A 20099-nucleotide genomic window follows, 5' to 3' on the forward strand; every position below is an offset into this window, starting at 1 on the left:
TTTCCTAGCCTCTCATTATGACAGGTTTTGGTTTTGGCACTCTTACTACAGAAATTAATGTGTCTGGAAGCTGGGTTGGCTAAGTTTTCTATTTCCCGTTTGTTAAATCATTGTAGGGATGGTATCAGAACAACTATGTCCTGAACTGTAAAGATCTTTTAAGCCGGTTCCGCACCAGTTGGCTTTCCTCTCTCCCAGTCTCTCACATAGTCTTTTCTTTTTTTTCTCTGTTGCTTAGTTCCTTTTACACTCAGGCTGCGTAGGGGATTTAAATTCCAACCCGGAACTCGGAATGGCGCGCCTTGACTGACGGGAGTCGTAGTTTTCGTGACTCCTCCGTAATCGCTTTTCACGCCTATTCCCTTCCACAGTGAAAAACTACAACTCCTAGAACGCACCTGCGGGGGTGTCCACCCCCTATGCGCACGCGCCCTGAGGCCGCAGAATTTGAATCGGCGGCGTTGTTATTGACGCCATATTGGGGCCGGCGGCGGGTGGAATAGTCGTACAGTGGAGGGGGAAGCGGCTGGACGTGTTTGCTGGAGCTCCTGCCGCTGCCGCCACCTCCTAATCCCTCCACATCGACTGCCGCTCTCAAGCTTCTGACTTAACTCGGGCGTATTTGTAGTCGCGTTCCAGCCTCATACCTCACCGGGCTGTTATCGACTGCTGAAGGGAGCCGGTCTCAGCGCAGGAGCGCCTCGGGCGCGGCGCAAAGCTCGAACGGACGGCGGGGGCGGCCAGAGCCTCTCCCGGGGGAGCTGCGCCTGAGGAGGCGGAAGAGCCCCCCTGACGCGGCTGTCGTGAGCGGCCGCCACCGCCCCTCCCGCTCTCGCCCGGGCCGGCCCGGCCACTGCCCCTGCCGCGGAGGCAGCGGCGGTCGCGGCTCTTATCTCCTCACCGGCGCTCCGGCACTCGTCTTTCTGCTCTTGAGCTCGTCGGCTAGGCTCTCCTCGAGTCCCGCTCTCCCCCCACTTCCCTCGCCCTCCCCTCCCGTCACCCTTCCCCGACCCCACCCGAGCCCGGCCCTCGGCTGCCCCGGCCATGGCGTGTGGAGCCACTCTGAAAAGGACTCTGGATTTCGACCCGCTGCTGAGCCCGGCGTCCCCGAAGCGGAGGCGATGTGCGCCATTGTCGGCGCCCACCTCGGCTGCTGCCTCTCCGTCGTCGGCAGCCGCGACCGCTGCCGCCTCCTTTTCGGCTGCCGCCGCCTCGCCGCAGAAGTATCTCCGAATGGAGCCGTCCCCCTTTGGCGACGTCTCTTCCCGTCTCACCACAGGTGGGACTCGGCTCCGCGGCCGCCGGGGTGGGCGAGAGAACTGGGGTCCCGGGACGCGGAACGCGGCCCCAGGGGTGGGGGTGCCGGACTGGTGCTCGTTCTTAGCAAAGTAGTAGACACCTTTCTTTTAGTTAGGTCCTCCAGCCTCGGCGACACAATAGAAATGGCATGATGTCAAGGGGGTGGGGGAGTCGGGAGGTGGGGAGGCAAGGCCGTTCCTTGCCGGGTATTGTGGGGAAGAGGAAGATCTTTTCTTTGGGCTGAATGACTGGAATTGAGTGTTTCCGTAGTCTGGAGAGCCCCAGCGGAAATGATCAGAGAGGGCGATATTATTCATAAATTTAGGCGAGAGAGGGTCACATTTCACCCAAATCTCGATGTCTGTCTCCCTGAATCGATTGGTTGCAGCTATTAACTGTGGGACTGGGTGGTTTGAGGCGAGGAGGCAGCCCCTCCTCCAGTTCAGACATGGCTGATTTTAGTACCGAGGGGATGGGGGGTGGGGATGGATGTCACTGGGGCGAGATCTAGGCCTGTCATTAATCACCCACAAGAACGCCACTTTGGCTGAGTCAAGACCTGTTTCCCTAGCAGGGTCAACAACAAAGAAAATGCTCTTCCCGAGTACTGTAATATGATCGTACTATACGTCTAGATCCTGAGAAACTTGAACTTTTAATGAAAAGCGAATTGTATTGAAAATTGAGGCTGAGGAGTTGCTTCTAGTTGGAGGTGCTTTATTTCTGCTCAGCAAAGTATGGTGGGGGAGAACAGCCTAGGCCTTGAGAATAATAAAATCAGCCCAAGATTTCAAGGGACTTGAGTGTTTTTGCTTTTCATCTTGAAACATTTCCTGAAAGTGACTATGGGGAAATGCCTTTTGGCTGCTTTATACTGCATGTGTATCCTCAGTTTTTTTTTTTTCTGTACTTTAAAAATCCTTGTGTGTCCCTGGCACAGTCCTAGGATAGGCTTTTGTGGACTGGTGGTGTAATTTGTTTTCTTTGTGTGTATAGCATGCAAAGGTTTCATATTTGAGCTTTTGCTAATAATATCTGCACACAAAGCCTTTTCATAGTTTTAAGTGTTTTGTTCTTGGCTTTTAAAAAACTTGTAGGCAGTATATATACCTCTGTATTTGGTAACTTCCACTTTGAATTGTTTTGGTCAAGTCAGGTTTTTCAATATCCTTCCTCAAATGCCTAGGCTGCCATTTTTGCTATTAAATATTTGATCTAACTTAAGGATATACTATTTTAGAGTTGCAGTGAGTTTTCAGAGGCATTCTCGGATAATTTTATTTAGCAGCTATACCTAAATAGTCTTGCATGTAAAGGCATTCATTGATTAGTGTTAGGTTTTGCATTAAAAAAGAAGCCATCAGTGTTAAGAATGAGCTTCTGGTGATTAACATTATTTTTAGAGTTTGTCTTTTTAATCAAATGGTATCATTGAAAATTGAAATGATACCTAGGAATCTGTACTTAACAAATAAGGCCACTTAAAAATAGCCCTGGCTAACCAGCCATAAATTTCAGTGGAGCTGGTGAATTAATACAGTGTTAGGTTTGGGAGTTAAACTGTATCTCAGTCCTGCAATAGTTCTGAGCATATGTGGTAAACTGGCCAGAACTATATTTATTTGTCTTCACTTTAAAGGGAACTTAGAAAGAATTGTGATCCTTTACAAATCTGTCATTTCATTGCATTGGTTAATGCAGTTGGTTCCACATTATCTCAAATTTCAATTGAATGGACTATAATAGTAAAATTACTGGATTTAGTGAAATTGTTTAAGCCCGATGATTCAAATACATATTTTCCAAAATATGCCTGTCTTCTGTTCTTCCAGGTGTTTTTGACATCTGATCAAACAGATGGCAGTTTGATCATGTCCTGAACTCTTAAAAATCACACCCTAATTGATAATTTTGAGTCTGCTAAAAGTTGATTTAGCCTTTTCAACTTAAAAAAAGGTTGATTTCAGAAAAGCAGTTGAAATTGGTAAAGTGTTATATTGCTAAAATCTACTTTTTTTTACTGTAATTTTGGATGACATTCTGCATGTAACTTAATTTGGCTTTGTTTTTAGATGGCCACCTTTTGCGGGCTCCTGTATGGTTTTTGTAATGTTGTCATAATGGGAGCTGCAGTGTTGTGCAGGTATCAAAGAGTTTTTCAGTTTTCATGTCCCCAAACTTGCAAATTATTTTCCCAAGCACTTAATTTTTAGATTCTTGTTTTAACATTGGTGATTCTCAAACTTTACAAGAGTGAGTATCTGTATATCCTTAGCTGAAATAAGTAGCTAGGGTTGGAAATGGAAAGTGACTTACCAAGTTGAGAGTGATTGGAACTCTGCGGAAACTTTATATTCCTTTCATTTCTGTGAGTTCAAATATAATTTAAACAATTTGGAACTAGAGTATTGAAGTGAATTTTTTTAGAGCGTGCATATAATTCAGCGTTTTATCATCATTCTTTTCTGGATACTTATATAGTGTGTTTTGATGTGTAGTTGAAATCATGTTGTGGCTTTACTAGTAGTTTCAGGAACTTGAACATCTTGTTTTAAACCCTGGTTTATTTTAGTCACCCCAGGAAGGTGATTCCAAAGTTTGACTTGATGACTATTATTTAAATCTTTATTTTTCAAACTGTTGCAGCTTAATGCCAGGAAAAAGGAAAGGGCTGGCAAAAAAAAAAGTTTTACTGGAACACAGCCATGCTTTTTTTTTTCTTCTTAAAGTATGGTCCATTGCAGGCTACAACGGCAGAGCTAGTATTTGTGAAAGAGATTGTATTTTCCCAAAGCTCAAGTATTTACTGCCTGATCCTTTACAGAAGAAGTGTGTCCACTCCCTGCTCTGTTAGCAGTGGAGTTTATAATGCTCAGGATGTGAAAAGGGGAAAAGTTAATGATAGGGAAGGGGGCTGGGGGGATCGACTGGGAAAATGAAGACCTCTACTAGTTGCATCAGTACTCTCACCCTGATAAATTAGTTGAAAACAGATTTCAGAGTGTTCTGCATCTTCATTAGTTTTTGAAATATTTTAGTATTATCTCTTAGTCAAAGATTGTCACAACATTCCCAAGAACAAAATTATTTTAATAAAACTGAAATATCCTGTACCATTACAAGTGACTATCAGTCAAATCAAACACATTGTGTTTCATAATTGTGTACTGAAATGAATGGTTTGGTGAAGAGATCCTTCTGTGGATGTCAACTATTTGGGAATTTGCTAGACACTTTTATTATACACATTGTTTAGGTCTTGTTACCATTGCTCTAGTCTTAGGAATTGAGTTGGATGAAGAGTTAAATTCCTTTGTAAGAATTCATTGTATTTGCTGGAAACTTGCCATTAAAAATGGAAATTGCAGCTTGTGAATGGGGAAGGGTTTACAGGAACTTAGATTGTTCAGTAGACATTGATGCATGCCTACAAACGGAGACACCAGCTGGTTTAAATGAAGTATAAACGGTTCTAGGCAAACAAATGAGATGTCTGTTGCAGGAGGCAGCATTTCACTTCAGATGTCATTTGTATTGAGCCAGAAGTGTTTTTAATATTTTGTGGTTATTTAGACAGCTGTTAAGTTGCTTCTAGTTTCTCAGTGGATTTGGCAAATAGATGGTTTTTAATGGTCTTTGTACTTCAAATTTTAAACCTGATATTTTACTTAGGACTGTGTATGCAGCTGCCGTTATTTCATATTTCTATGGATTATGCATTTAAGAATCTTGTTAAGTTTTTGGCCTTTAAAAGCAAGAGCATAGCAGTATTCATTACTGAGCTTTTTTTTCTTTAAATAGAAAAATAAAGCCTAACTTGAACACAGAAACAATAAGGTAAACATGGCTAGGTTGGAGAGAGGTTAACCCTTCTTTAGGTATAGATGCTACCAGTTACCATGATTGGCACAGACACATAATCCGAGAGGTAAAGGAGAATAATAAATTTCTTCAGTTTTTGAATGGCTTTATAGGGAAAAAAAGACACTGTGTATGTACTCAGGTAGATCTTTTCCTGAGTGTTTGATGGACCCAGGTGAGAGAGAGAAAGAGAAAGATAGAGCGTGTGCTGGGGAGGGGCAGACAGAAAGGGAGAGATCATTCCAAGCAGGCTCCATGCTGTCTTGGTGCTGGAACTTCATGAACCATGAGATCATGCCTGAGCCGAAATCAAGAGTCAGGCGCTTAACCGACTGAACTACCCAGGCGCCCCGAAAATTACTTCTGTTTTGAAAGGTTGTAAATTAAGAGATTAAGTGGAAGTGCCCTGCTTTGCATATTTTTTCTATTTGAAAATAAACTTTTGATTCTCTTTCCACTTAAAAGAGGAATGCAGAATAATAACATGGATTAGGTTTGGAGCACCTCTTGGATAGGTGCTCATGAAACTAGATAATGGTGTTGGGGTGTTGGTCTTTTAAGTACCTATAACTAATTAACAAGCAAGTTGTGGTCCCTGCAGTCTTTGCATTAACTCTGTGCGAGTACTGTTGACTCACACATCATTCTCTAAGCACATGTGAAACCACAGTGAATTACTCTTGCCTTTTGAAAAGACTAAAAAGTGTGAAGGGTGGAATACTTGTTTGCTTAAATGAACCAGTCTGGCCTCTGCAGATGGTGAAGAGGTCTTGAACAAATGAATTTATTAGTTCAAGAGGGTCATCTTTAATTTTATTGCTGAGTGTTGGGATTCTAGAATTCCGCTTACCAGTGTTTCTCAGCTTTCTGAACACATCTGGGAAATGTGATCTATCAGCAGCAGTCTTGTAGCAAAGACTGTTAACAGTAATTGCCCCCCCTGGATTTTGAGAGGATACAGTGGGTTATAGTTTGAAAGTAATCCCAAAGGTATTATCTGCCATACCTTCCTTCTTAATGTCTTACCACAAAGTTTTAAGACATTTATCAGATTTATTTGTTGAGTTAATCCAGCCTTGGCATTTCCCAAGGTTCTTAGAGATGCTAAGTTAAAAAAAAAAAAAAAAGTAATTTCAGTTCTACCCTTCATTCTGTACCAGTTTTTCTTTTTACACTGTTTTATAACAATATAGCCACAATTGTTAAAACATGTTTTGAAAAAAGATTGTGACTCAAACAAATGAGTAGTAATAAGTATAGCAATTAGTTTAAGACTGAACAATACTTTTATTGAGGCATTTGAAGTATACTTCTCAGTATTCCCTCATTTTTCTGGACAATGATAAACATAGGATTTTATCATTTTCAGAGATCTCATTTGAAGAAACACATTTTTAGAGTTTGTACATTTTTAGGAGAAAATACTTTGTAATACGAAATTTCTGGTCTTTTATTTCTAAAGGAATTAAGTGATTTACATTATAACAAGTTTCTCACCTGATGAAGCTTTATTGAATAGGGAGGGAATCCTTGCAGGTAAATTAGAACTGTATGTCACATTGTCAGTTTTGGTATTTATTTTGGGCCTTTCGATTAAAATTTTGCAGTATGCCAGACTGTGTAATCTTCCTCGTGATGGTAGACTTTTTTTGGGTGGTGGTAGTGGTTTTTAACCTTCCAGCATTAGAAAAACAGCTCATAATCTGCTTATAGTTTGTCTTGGGGGTTATAACTTGCTTTCATCCTCCCTTTAAAAGTTATGTCATTAGTTTTTGTTACAGATGTCATAGGTAGATCATCCTGAAATGGACTAGTGCTTTGCAACATTTTGATTGTAGTAAAATTGTCATCTTCCCATTAATACATTTTTGGGGGGTTGACTTAATTTTTAGTTTCTAGGTTCGATTCATGTATCTGGTTTTTCTCAACATTGTTAAAATCTAAATATTTACTCCAAAAGTCACTTGTTCAAGCTTTTATGTACCTCATTTGAGTTCCAGGTACTGTGCTGGTTAGGCAAAGATAAAGAGTCTCTCAAGGGAATAGAGCTACCACTGTGGGTACTTTATTAGCTAGCTAAACTTGAATAAAAACACTGTAATCTTTATACTTTCAGTATTACCATATTTTTTAAACTATTTTTTATTTTTTATTTTCGAGAGTGTGCACTTGTGAGTGCGGGGGTGGGAGGGGAGAATCCCAAGCAGGCTTTACACTGTTCAGGCTCTACGCTGTTAGCGCAGAGCCCAACATGGGGCTTGAACCGCAAATCATGAGATCATGACCTGAGCTGAAATCAAGAGTTGGATGCTTAACCGACTGAGTCACCCAGGCACCCCATGTTTTATTTCTTCATATACACACACACACACACATATATATTTACATAAATGTATATTGTTGAATTGATCTAGCAATTAAAGAACAGAATGTAGAGTGGAACTTGAAAGATTAGAGAAAGCCAGTTTTTTCATGCATTATTGTCCTTGAACTTTGCCTTTTAATTGTTATGGAGCATTGCCTTGTTCTGTTACCAAAATGTAATTCTCTGGAAGAAAAACTTCTTAGTTTTAGGTTGCTGTGACAGAACAGAGGAACTTGATGCTCACTAACAACCATCCATGGCTTAAAGTGAAATGGTACATTATCAGAGGCTGGCACTGTAATCAGTCCTTGTATGTATGACAATGCTGACCTACCAATTTAGAATAATTCTTCCCTTATAAAACATCAGTAAAACATTCTGGTTAGATATAGAGGACTGTCCTCTATAGATTAGAGATGTAGAAGTATCCCTTATATAAATATCTAAATGTAATATGGAAGATTTATATGTATTTATATATATTTATTTATATACATTATTTGTGTGTGTGTGTGTATATATATATATATATAATTTGTTATAACCAGTTTCAGAGCTCTGGGTAGATGAGAATTATACACTGTTTGGTTACTGTCTTCCTAACAACAGAGTTTGAGGTTTCAGGGCATGATACATAGTAGTAATTCCTCTATTCTGACATCCTATTTTTTTAAAAAAAATTAGCTTTCCTTCTTGTGATTTATTGTAACTTTAGTTACTTGTGGAATACGGGCTAGGTATTGTAGTAATACAGTACTGGGAAGGGCAGCAGATGTTGACCTTAAGCCCTGAGGTCAGGCTTGGCCCTGACTTGTTCCAGCTGTGTGACCTTTCAGAAGACATTGAAGCAAAGCCACATTTTCTTCATCTATAAAATAATGCACACGATTATAGTAATATCTGACTTCCTAGGGTGGGTTGTGAGGATTAGGAGCATTTCCTGTCCCTAAGTGCTGGAGATAGTTACAGTGGAGCAACCTCAAATGGGACTTTATTCACTGTCCAGCAGTCCTGCCATTTCGGTGAATGACCTTGCCTTCAACTTCACAGATAAAATAGAAGCCATCTAATGGCAGTTTCTTCATTTTTCCCAGTACCAATACTACCAGTAGTTGTGCTGTCTTGTTTTCCTTTGAGTATTACCAATGAAGTTTGAGATAATTAAGGCACTTTACACAATGAGGGAAGGATCCACTTCTCCAAAGGAACCTTATCTTCAGGATTATTTTTCTCTTTCAACTGGATCTTTGCTTTGGCTTTAAATATTGTCAAGACTCCCATTATAAAGCAATAAATAAAACATCCTCATTTTCCTCCAGCAGTCATCCAGATTTCTTACTTCAAAACCAAATTCAGAGAGCTTTCAAATAAGTCTGTTTGCTTCTATTTCTTCACTTCTTAGGTATGTGTACCTCAAATAGTTCTTGTCAAGTCAACAGTGATTTCCATGGCATGTAATCAGTCCTCATCTTATTTGACTCTTCTTACAGCATTTATACTGCTCTGCCACTCACTTCTTTTTGAAACATTTTTTTCCCTTCTGTGATAACACTTCCCTTCTGGCTGTTCTTTTTGTCTTCATCCAGCTATTAAACTTAGGAGTTCCTTAGTTCTAGGTTCAGCTGCAGTCCTCTCTAATAGCTCCCTAAGCAGTCAGTCACATGCATAGTCCTGACTTGACTTTTCACTTACAGATGAAGCTCTAATTTAGATCTTTAGTTTAGATCATTCCTCTCAGTTCTGGTGTTGGTGAATTTGGACCTTTTATCATTAGCTATTCCCCAAGAAGTCAGGATTTTTGTTGAAGTCTGTTGATTTTTAAATATTCACAGCTACTATACAAAATATAAATGGGATAAACAAAAGATGTCTGTGGACTTCCAGTCACTGTCTTCTGGTATGAAAGGTAGTCTTAATTGCTTTTTAAAACAGTGTGTAATAGAAAAGTAAATGCATTTGTTCACCTTCAGTCCCATAACATGAATTTCATATTTTAAGAATGGTGTTAGGAAAAATGAATCAGTATATGTAAACATTATGTAATGAGTCTAAGTTTAATTTGATTTACAGTCAAGTTTAAATTGGTTTACAGAATATTTTCCTGCCAGGGAAGTGCATGTCTAATATTGAATTGCAGAAGCCATGGAGGTTAGGGTGGCAAAATGAATTTAGATCACTTTAAATATTTTTGTAATTGAAGTAAGTCTGCTGTTACTGCTTTCCTTCTCCTCTCCATTTTCCAGAATGTCCAGTAATAAATAAACTAACCACTTTATTTCTTAACTGCCATAGTAGGGGAGTTATTATTTCAAGCAGGGGATAGAAACATAAATGCCCATAGTTCCAGGCAAGTAATATAAATGAGTGAAGTAAAACTTCATGGGAATTTGTGAATTCCAGCCTTGCTACTGATCTGTAGAATCACCTGGAAACACAAGAGATGTGCAGAATCTCAGGCTCCATCCCTCAGGGTCTACATTTTAACAAACTCCCCAGGTGATATGTGTGTCCATTAAAGTTTTAGAAGCACTTGAGAATTTCTGCCCCAAAAGGTAGCAACCACTCTTAAGGTGAATTTTGCCACATAGTTTAGTTTTCCACTTAACAGTAGCCAGAAATCTGACTTTTAATTAAAGTAATGAACTTTAAATATTGGGCATAAATTCACACTTTTTAAAAAGAAACTATTCAGGGGCGCCTAGGTGGCTCAGTCGATTGAGCATCCAACTCTTGATTTCAGCTCAGGTTGTTGATCACAGGGTGGTGGAATCCAGCTAAGCCCTGTCAGGTTCCGCCCTGAGCATAGAGCCTGCATAGGATTCTCCCTGTCTCTCTCCCTCCCTCTGACCCTTTCCCTGCTCTCATGTGTGCTCCTTCTCTCTCAACATTTTTAAATTTAAAAAATTTTTAAAATAATAAACTATCTAGGCCAGACATGTTTTGGGCTCAGTTTAGCTTGTGAATCATCAGTTTGCAATCTGTGGTTTCTAGGTAAGCTGTTGCTTGATGTGTGTGTGTGTGTGTGTGTGTGTGTGTGTGTGTGTGTGTGGTGGGTGCTTTAATAAATTGTTGTAGGAGATGGATTTGTTCTTCAGCTTGATCGTGGTGCCCTAGAGTCCTCCTCAAGGAGTCCACTTTAGATCTTACCTTGTTTTCATGTCTGTAGTTAACTGAAATAGAAGCTGACCTTTTTGCCATGGCATTAAATGTTTTTGTAGCATGTGTTTTGGATTTTGGATGGTTCAGCTTCCCCTTTCTCTTTCCTATTTACTGCTTTTTTTTGGTTTTCCTAGATTATAAACTGTTTGGGAAGATACTTGTAAAGAGCTAACCAACAACAACATAGTTATATCCTTTAGAGTCTAGTGTAATATAAGAGAAGTATGAAACTTATTGGATATCAGGGAGGAACCACCTGCTGATTGAGCGTTGTTGGACTCCTTGCATTAATGACTCCCATTGTGCAGTTAATTTGTAAAATTTATACTTAGACCTGAAGGGTTTTAACAAGTTGAGTCACTTCAAATAAGTAATCATTGGCTATTACAGTACCAGTGAAATAACTTAATTTGATTTGTAGTGATTATGCCTTTTCTTCCTCTTGTAGGATATAAATGAATGCCTCTTGTACAGTAAAATATTATATATATTATAAACTTAGAATCTTAGCCAGTTGCTTTTAAAGTACTGTAGATAATACCCTAATGTTTGTATAATTGTGTGCAGCTATATTATGGTTAGGATTCATGTTAATCGAAATAGAAGTTAAAACTCCAGATACAATTTAACAATCTTGTGTTAAAATTTGGTTCTGTGTCCCTTTGACGTAGTAATTTTAAAGTGAATTAAAAATGGCATCAACTCATTCTTTTCAGTTAGATAGCTCTTGTCTGAGTAAGAACATTGTGCTTAAGATTCCTTCAAGGAGAACATAAGAACTGTTTTAGTTTCTGGGCAAATATCCTGGGAAAGTAATTTATTTATTAAAATGGACCTCCATTACAACTCTTAATTGTGTATGTTTTAATTTATAAAGGAGATGGCAATGTCTAGTATGTAGTTGAGTGCTCTAGATTTGGTTTGTTATTTTATTTGGAAACAGTTCCTTATTTTTAGGTCTTATCAGCTACTGCAGGTTTTCTGTACTTAATTTGTGTTCCTGCCTAAAACTAACAAGCTTTCAAGATTTGTTTTTTTTTTTTATTTTTATTTTTATAATTTTTTTTTTTTAATTTTTTTTTTTTTTCAACGTTTATTTATTTTTGGGACAGAGAGAGACAGAGCATGAACGGGGGAGGGGCAGAGAGAGAGGGAGACACAGAATCGGAAGCAGGCTCCAGGCTCCGAGCCATCAGCCCAGAGCCCGACGCGGGGCTCGAACTCACGGACCGCGAGATCGTGACCTGGCTGAAGTCGGACACTTAACAGACTGCGCCACCCAGGCGCCCCTATAATTTTTTTTTATTAACGTTTATTTATTTTTGAGACAGAGAGAGACAGAGCATGAACGGGGGAGGGGCAGAGAGAGAGGGAGACAGAATCGGAAGCAGGCTCCAGGCTCTGAGCCATCAGCCCAGAGCCCGACGCGGGGCTCGAACTCACGGACCGCGAGATCGTGACCTGAGCTGAAGTCGGATGCTTAACCAACTGAGCCACCCAGGCGCCCCACGATTTGTTTTATTTTTAATCCCATTATTTATCTGTCTAGATGAAATTTCACTTTATTTTTTCAAAGATACTCCAAAGAGAAACTGGCATGGAAGGTGGTACAAAAAATGTCTTATACACCTAAACCTAAAACTTAATGAGACCTGTTAATGTTTGATTTAGTAATTACGTCAGTAGGAAAATGGCAAGTCTATGCAGGTCTGGAGCAAAAGTTTCACATGTCACAGATATTTAGACATCTTATGGACTATACTCTAGAAAGACATTTGTAGTTGCTTCTAATTCTATATTCCTCCCTTTGCTCTCAGTTCCATCTTGTTGCTGTTTCTCTTATCCTTGTTAACTTATTTTTTAATCCCTACAACCACTTTCTTCTGTTTATATTGTTGACTGTATTGTGTCCAGGCTTTTTTAAGTAATCAGTGGCAACTAAGAGTAATAAAACAGTTTGGGAGCAGGCTTAATGTTGCCACAAGCCAGGCTTTTTCTTTTTAACATTTATCCAGTTGTTCTCTGTTTTCTTTTTTTTTTAATATTCCTTTGGAATATTAATCATTGATAATCTCACACCTGTTAAGGAGGAGAATTTTACTGGCAATTTTAATGTCATTTACTAGATATGGGAATGAAAATGCCATTAATCACAGAATTTGCTAATACTTTGACTTTCACTTATACATAGTACAGTGGAAGCCTTAGTATTTTGTGGTAAAAGAGTAATGTAGTTTTTAGGATTTTTGAAAAGGGATATAACCATTTTGTGGTGTAGTTTGTTATGAAGATAAGTGTATTTTGCTCTAGGTGATTTGCTGCAAATTCAATCGATGCTTCCATAAGCCAGATATGAAGCCTGCATTAAAACTGGAATGTTCAACTGATAATGTTAGAAGTTTCATTTCACTTTTTCTTATGTACCATAAATTGTGTTGGCAACATGATGTTAGATGTTACATGAACTTGGGATAAAATGGCACTTGCCAGTTTGATTAGAGATGGCTAGATTTAAGTAGTTTAAGTAGACCTAGGAACTTTATTGATGTGTGGAAGACCTTTATCCAACTGGTGTGGAAGCAACTTCAGCCGGCCAGGTACCTAGGTTGAGCTTAGAATGTGTTGTGGAAATTGAATCTGGGTAAATTTCTTGAGTTAACAGCTTTAAAACTGTATGCCTATCCGAACTGAGGTAAATGAGTTTGAGGCTTACAGTTAGCTGAGATCTTGGTCAAGTTAAATTGGCCATAACATTTAACACTGTCATAACATTGTTGATTACATGTTACCAGTATTAGAGCATTTATGAGCACAGTGAGGCTTAGATGACACAGTTGCATCATATTCGACATAAAAGCACTGTAGGCTTTTCTTCTTCAGTTCTTTAACTGCCAGTATCAAGTGTTGGCAAAGATGTTGGCAAAGGAACACCCTCATACATTGCTGGTGGGAGTGTAAGATGGTATTGTGGAAAATGGTTTGGCAGCTTCTTACAAAGTAAAGCCATGCACTTATCATATAATCAGGCCATCCTGTTCCTCTTCTAGGTTATTTATCCATGAGAAATGAAAATTTTTACACCTGTAGCCTTGTACTTGAATATTTATAATAGCCTTAGTCATAATAGCCCCAAATTGGAAGCAATCTAAATATCCATTAAAAGGAGACTGGATAAGGTGTGTGTGTACAGATACACACCATGGAGTACTAATTAATAAAAAGGGCTTAATTATTTATGAATCTCAAAAGCATTTTGCTGAGTGAGAGAAGTCAGACACAAAAATCTACACTTTCTATGATTCCATTTATATGAAATTTTCAAAACGGCAAAAAAATTTCAAATAGTGAAAGTAGATGAATATTGTGGTGGTGAAGGTGGTGAACAGGAGCGTGAGAGAACTTTTTGGAGTGATAAAGTTCTTCATTATGATTGTGGTGGTTCCAAGACCTGTTTGTTTCATTTGCATATGTTAGAAGTCATCAAAGTGTACATTTAAATTGGTGAATTCATTTTGTAAATTATACCTTAAAATTCTTTAGCTTGTTCTGTTTCTTAAGTATTAGATGGTATGGAGGTTTACAAAGCTAAATGTTAAGAAGTTTTACTGTATCTTAATCCCAGGCTAGATCTATATAGCCTATGATTTGAGATTATCAAATGAACAAATTTGAGTTTGTTACTATTATTTTGATACATCTTAGTTGTGCTCTGATTTTGTGAAGAAGCAAAAGGAAGACTATGATCTTGAGAACAGTTGTGGTAATCAAAAAATAAGTCACACAAAAGATGTTGTGGACAAGTTACTCTTGTAACTTGTACATTTGAAATCTTTGGTTGTGAATAAACTTTAGGATGCTTTAAATGGCACTTTTTATCAGAATGGTGGTAGCTTTGATCAGAAAGTGATAAATGAGGGAGGCTTGATGTCCATCAGAGACCAAAACATCATTACTTTGAACACTTTTTAGAATATTGCTACTAAAGAGTTCTGTTATTAAAAAAAATAATAATAAAGCTATCTGTTTGTCCTGGTTGGTATAGGAAGTTGCAGTAGTTTTGTTGGACCCCTCTATGAATCTTAGGAAACCCATTTCTATCAAGGTGCTTATTAACTGTTTAGTAGATAGCCATTTTATTTCACACTGGTAAATTCATTTTTAAATTACAGACTATTTCAAATAAATGGAAAAGGGCTGAAAATGACCATGTTTAATATAGACAAATGTTAAGATTCTGAAAAATGTTACAGATAAAGTACCTCTTAATACAGCCGTCCTAAAGTTAAATCATTCCAATGTGTGATTCTATACTTAAGCTGCACATTCATGTATATGTAACAGATTTGTTTACACCACAAAATTTACATAAATGGAATCTTCTTCACTGGATATGTCTTTCTGCAGCTTTTTTTTTCCCGTTAAAATAATGAAAGTGGCAGAATCTAAAATGTTTAAGGAGAAAAAATAAAATAAGCGACTGATTAATGTCCGCTCAGGGTCTTCTCTCTCAAAAGCCCTAAAAGTTCTTACTAGAGAAACAACATAACGCCAGGAAAGAGGAGAATTAAATACATACCTGAGAAAACCACCAGTATTAATTTTTTTTAAAAAGATTGTTCTCATGTAAATCTTTAGCCTTCAATCAACTTTTCAGTTCATTTTTAAATTAACACATCATTGTAGACTTGATTGCTAAAGTTACATTCTGATATATTTATAAATCATTTTAATGCCTAATTGCCATCTTTTGTTTAATTTTGTTTTGGATTGGGATTAACAAATTTAGGGTGTGGCTTTTCACATGGATAATCTATCTAGGAGCTATGATGATTGTGAGAAAGTGTTTTGAGGGAAATGGAAACCTCAGGGAAATATTTTCTAGAGAGGCTATTTTGAATTAGAAATCTTTATAAAATGAACCATACTGGCATAAAGGATAAGCTTGATAGGATTTTACCCCTGTTTGGATGGTTGTGGTTGAAGATAATGGTACACTGGTATGGTGGTTTACTATTGAGTACCTGTTCTGTACCAATCACATTACATGGGCTTTTACCCCCAACACTTTTTGCTGTTAATGTTATAATATTCTTAGGTTCTGTTGAGCTTAATATTAATGGCCATGACCATTTATGATTTTTTTTTTTTTTTTTAGTTTTCTCCTTCATTCTATCATTTTGTCAATTCTCACTGGGGTGAGAATAATTATCTAATTATTCTAATTATTTAATATTAAGCCTGCTTAATATTAATAGTTCTATTGTGATGAATAAGGTGGCCTTTGAATTTGGGATTTTTAAGAGTCTGAGTAAACTAAAGTGAACTAAAAGTTCATAAGATGCCCTTATCTTTACATTGAATGAAAAACTTTTAAGTTATCTTTTGATAATTGGTGCTCAGAAGAAATCGTATTGTAGAATAGCTAAATTCCAGGTGGTGTGTATGTGCTCTTTCTGAATAAGTTGCCCCTATTAATGCTTAAATGAATTCCTCCAGAACATCAGTCTTCTGGATATTACTTGAAGGGAATATTTTCAGTAGATTGGTTGTACCAAGTAATTGTTGAAAACCCAAGCGTTTTTGTTTTTTTTTTAACTTCATGGTTTTTATCTGGTCATTTTTCTTCTCTAGAACAAATTCTGTACAACATAAAACAAGAGTATAAACGCATGCAGAAGAGAAGACATTTAGAAACTAGTTTTCAACAGACAGATCCATGTTGTACTTCAGAGGCACAACCACATGCATTTCTCCTCAGTGGACCAGCTTCACCAGGTAATAATAAACTTAAAGTGAAAGGAAATGTTATTTAGTATGGTGACTCAAGCTTGTCTTTTCTCGCCTTTGATTTAAAAAAAGAAATTTATACAAGTAATGTGTGATCTCTTAAAACATGGTACAAAGCAAGTACTTGCTCCCTGGATTCCCACTACCCAGAGACAACCACCTTGATATAATATCCCCTAAGTGGACTTTCCCATAAGTGATGTGATTTGTAGCCTTTGTTAAGAAAAAATAAATAAATAACATACCATGTATCTCTCTGTTAAGTATAGATGTACCTTGGCCACAGTTTAATACTTTGCCATTTTATGGATTTCTCATAATTTAACCATTAATGAAGATAATTAGACTGAATTTGGTATTATACTACTTAAAAAATTTCCATGTACATATACCCTATCAGGGTAGATTCCCAAAGGTGGAAAGTGGCTCTTAATGTTTATTAGTAAAGTTCTCAGCAAAATAGTTTTTCTTGTGATGGTAGTTGCCTTCCTTCTCTTCCCTACCAGCAGGGATAAGAAAACCTGGCAGAATAAAAGAAAACATTCAGGGGCTCATTAGGTAGTGCATTCAACGCCTGACCTCAGGGTTGTAAGTTTAAGCCCCATGGGCTTGGGGGATAGTTTCCTTTAAAAAAAAAAAAAAAAAAAAAATCAAAGTCTATAAAATAGTCAAATAAAAATAGATTAGGAAACAAAATTGTTCAAAACTAAATTCCACAGTGCTCCTGCCAGTTGGGTGTGGAGTGCCAGTGTGTGAGTGAAATGTTGTAAGGGGAGGTTAAGGGTAGAGACATAGACTTAAATCAGCAGGAACCAAGTTCATCATCATTCATTTAGTCAATTTACCTAGAAGATCAATTAAGTGGCAGCCTCAACTAAAAACTAGGAATTTGAAAGTAAAGATAGCCCTTCATGGTTACGGATTAAAGCTGGCATACTTTAATCTTGTGATAGACACAGCTCTAACAATCACAGCTCTAACGAGGATAATTAGTTAACTGGTCCCAACCATGCAGTTTACAGAAAAGCAAGTGAAACGAGGAAATGGGAGTACTAGAGACAGACATACAGAGCAGGACAAACAACTGATAGGAAATCTGTGTATTTGAGGGTGTATAAAATACTTGCAGCACTTTAATGCCTAGATGGGTAGTAGTCAAAGCCTGTGTTTTATTTTTATTTTTTTTTTTTAATTTTTTTTTTTCAACGTTTATTCATTTTTGGGACAGAGACAGAGCATGAACGGGGGAGGGGCAGAGAGAGAGGGAGACACAGAATCCAAGGCAGGCTCCAGGCTCCGAGCCATCAGCCCAGAGCCTGACGCGGGGCTCGAACTCACAGACCGCGAGATCGTGACCTGGCTGAAGTCGGACGCTTAACCGACTGCGCCACCCAGGCGCCCCTCAAAGCCTGTGTTTTAAATAGAAGTATTTTCCAGGAATCAGTGAAGTTCCGATAAGAATTAAAAATCTTTTCATATACCAAATAATTTAAGATTTGAGTGCTATTTTCAATACTTGCAGCAGTCTCTTCACGATGGCTCTAAATCATGTGCTTTTGTTCATGTTATACATAGGGACTTCATCTGCAACGTCCTCGCCATTAAAAAAAGAACAGCCCTTATTCACTCTACGGCAGGTTGGGATGATCTGTGAACGTTTGTTGAAAGAACGTGAAGAGAAAGTTCGAGAAGAGTATGAAGAAATATTGAACACAAAACTTGCAGGTATGCAATGAGCTTACTTTAGATCTCCCAGAAACTCAACTGTAAGAAATGTATTATTTCCCATGTATCCTTCACGTCAGTTAACTTACCCTGTGTATCCACTGGTTACAGTATTTTCTAAGAACCAGAGAATTTCAGTTCAGGAAAGGAAGTGAACCTTCCTGTAGCTCATGGCCTTCCTTAGTGACCTCAAGAAATAGTATTAAGTTAGCCATGTAGATCAGCAGTAGTATCAATGGGAACTAGATTTTTTTGGTTTTCCTGTGCTGAAAACTTGATTTCGGCTGTTTACCTGACTTTGGTTTTGGATTTTTAGACTACATCTCATGATAACTTTTCCACTATTGTGTATGGTAACTTAATCAGGATTTCCCTGATTTTTTTAAGCCACAGATTTTACTAGGTGTTGATAGTATAAGCTTTTTTATTTTGAAGTTGTTAAATCAAGGTGCTAATATAGGCAAGAAAATTTGCTTAGTTATGTGACATCTTTTTCTGTGACATCTGATTAGGTTACAGGTGGATGCTTTGGGATATATTTTGTTAAGCTTCTGTTTTCCTGTTTCCCCTCATTGCAGTAAACTGCCATTCAAAGATCACTTACTAAACTTTCAGAGCAGAGCAAGATCTTTTTATTTCAAGCCCTTTATTTTTAATAGGTTAAGAAATAAGCTTCCCAGCCTATACATAAAAGTCACTTAATTTGGACTGAAATGTAGGTTTCCTGACCAAACTCTGTATTCTTTCCATTTGATAACATTATTATTATTATTACTGAAGTCATGTGTCTGATTCAAAGGGCCAACTTAGAATTGTTTCACTATACATACTGGATTTTTCAGTTTATCTGGCTCTAATAGTACATCTTGCAAGTTGTGTAATTTATATGTGTCTTTATTTATAGAACAATATGATGCATTTGTGAAGTTTACGCATGATCAAATAATGCGACGATATGGAGAACAGCCTGCTAGTTGTAAGTATTTCATCTTTGAACTAAAAACAAGATAATTTCTTAAGACATTTATTACAATTATCTACATTCTCAAGAAGAGAATTTAACAAAATCATGGAGCAAAAAAGGCTGGAGGAAATAGGCAAAACTTTATTAAGGCTTACTTGTTGGTTATTTAAATACCTAGGACGATGTTGGGGATGAAGATCTGGAATGTCTTTGAATTTTGACCTGGACTTTGCACTAATTTTCCTTTTCCTCCCCTTTTAGATGTTTCATGAATCACGTTTTCTGCATTTGTGGGCTGCCTTGTTCCTTGTTGAGTTGTTGCAAGAGGTCCTAATTATGACATGCAGCAATGCCAATACCCCCCTGTGAATACAGGTTATTTCAAGCTTTCGTCAGTGGTAACCACTCTTAGGCAGCAACTGGTTTCGGATATTTCCCTGATGTCAGTACCATCTGGATGTGGACCTTTGCTACCTGTATTAATGCCAGTGGCCTCATTTGCTGTATCATTACAATTTGGCTTCTTATATTAATATGTTTGAAAAGGATTAAAGCTGGTATTCTAAGAACATGCCCTTCACTGGTTGTGTAAATAAAACTGTAGAATGACACTTCAGATGAAGTTAGTGTGATTTTAATTGTGCACTACAACCAAGCTGTAACCAGTTATTAATAATCTAGAATGTAATCCCAGGACATTATTATTGAAGGAGGGAGGGCATTTCTGTATTCCAGGACTTCTTGGGGTTTCAGAATGGATTTTTCTTTTCTTAAGTTTTCTTTCTTCTTTTTTTTTTTTTTTAATTTGGTAGTTTTTATTTATTCTATCGTTTTAACAAATGTTTATTGCTGCATTTTTTTCCCCAGTGTGTCGTCGTTTTACTGCCCTTGTAGTACTGGAATTTAGTTGGAAGAATAAAACATTTACTTCTAACCTGC

At 37.8% G+C, this 20099-nt stretch overlaps 1 protein-coding gene across 1 annotated transcript; it reads left to right on the forward strand.

The window, feature by feature from the left end:
- The first annotated feature begins 965 nt into the window (after positions 1-965).
- On the forward strand, positions 966-20099 carry AKIRIN2 (akirin 2). The gene is made up of 5 exons (XM_047102238.1): positions 966-1279; positions 16316-16459; positions 18047-18196; positions 19101-19172; positions 19422-20099. The coding sequence occupies exons 1-5, from the start codon at positions 1045-1047 to the stop codon at positions 19430-19432; spliced, it is 612 nt and encodes a 203-aa protein (XP_046958194.1). The 5' UTR covers positions 966-1044; the 3' UTR covers positions 19433-20099.

Source organism: Lynx rufus, unplaced genomic scaffold (genome assembly GCF_022079265.1).
Source record: "Lynx rufus isolate CCGP_SWC_20201006 ecotype Redwood Valley unplaced genomic scaffold, mLynRuf1.p SCAF_6, whole genome shotgun sequence".
Classification (NCBI taxonomy): domain Eukaryota; kingdom Metazoa; phylum Chordata; class Mammalia; order Carnivora; family Felidae; genus Lynx; species Lynx rufus.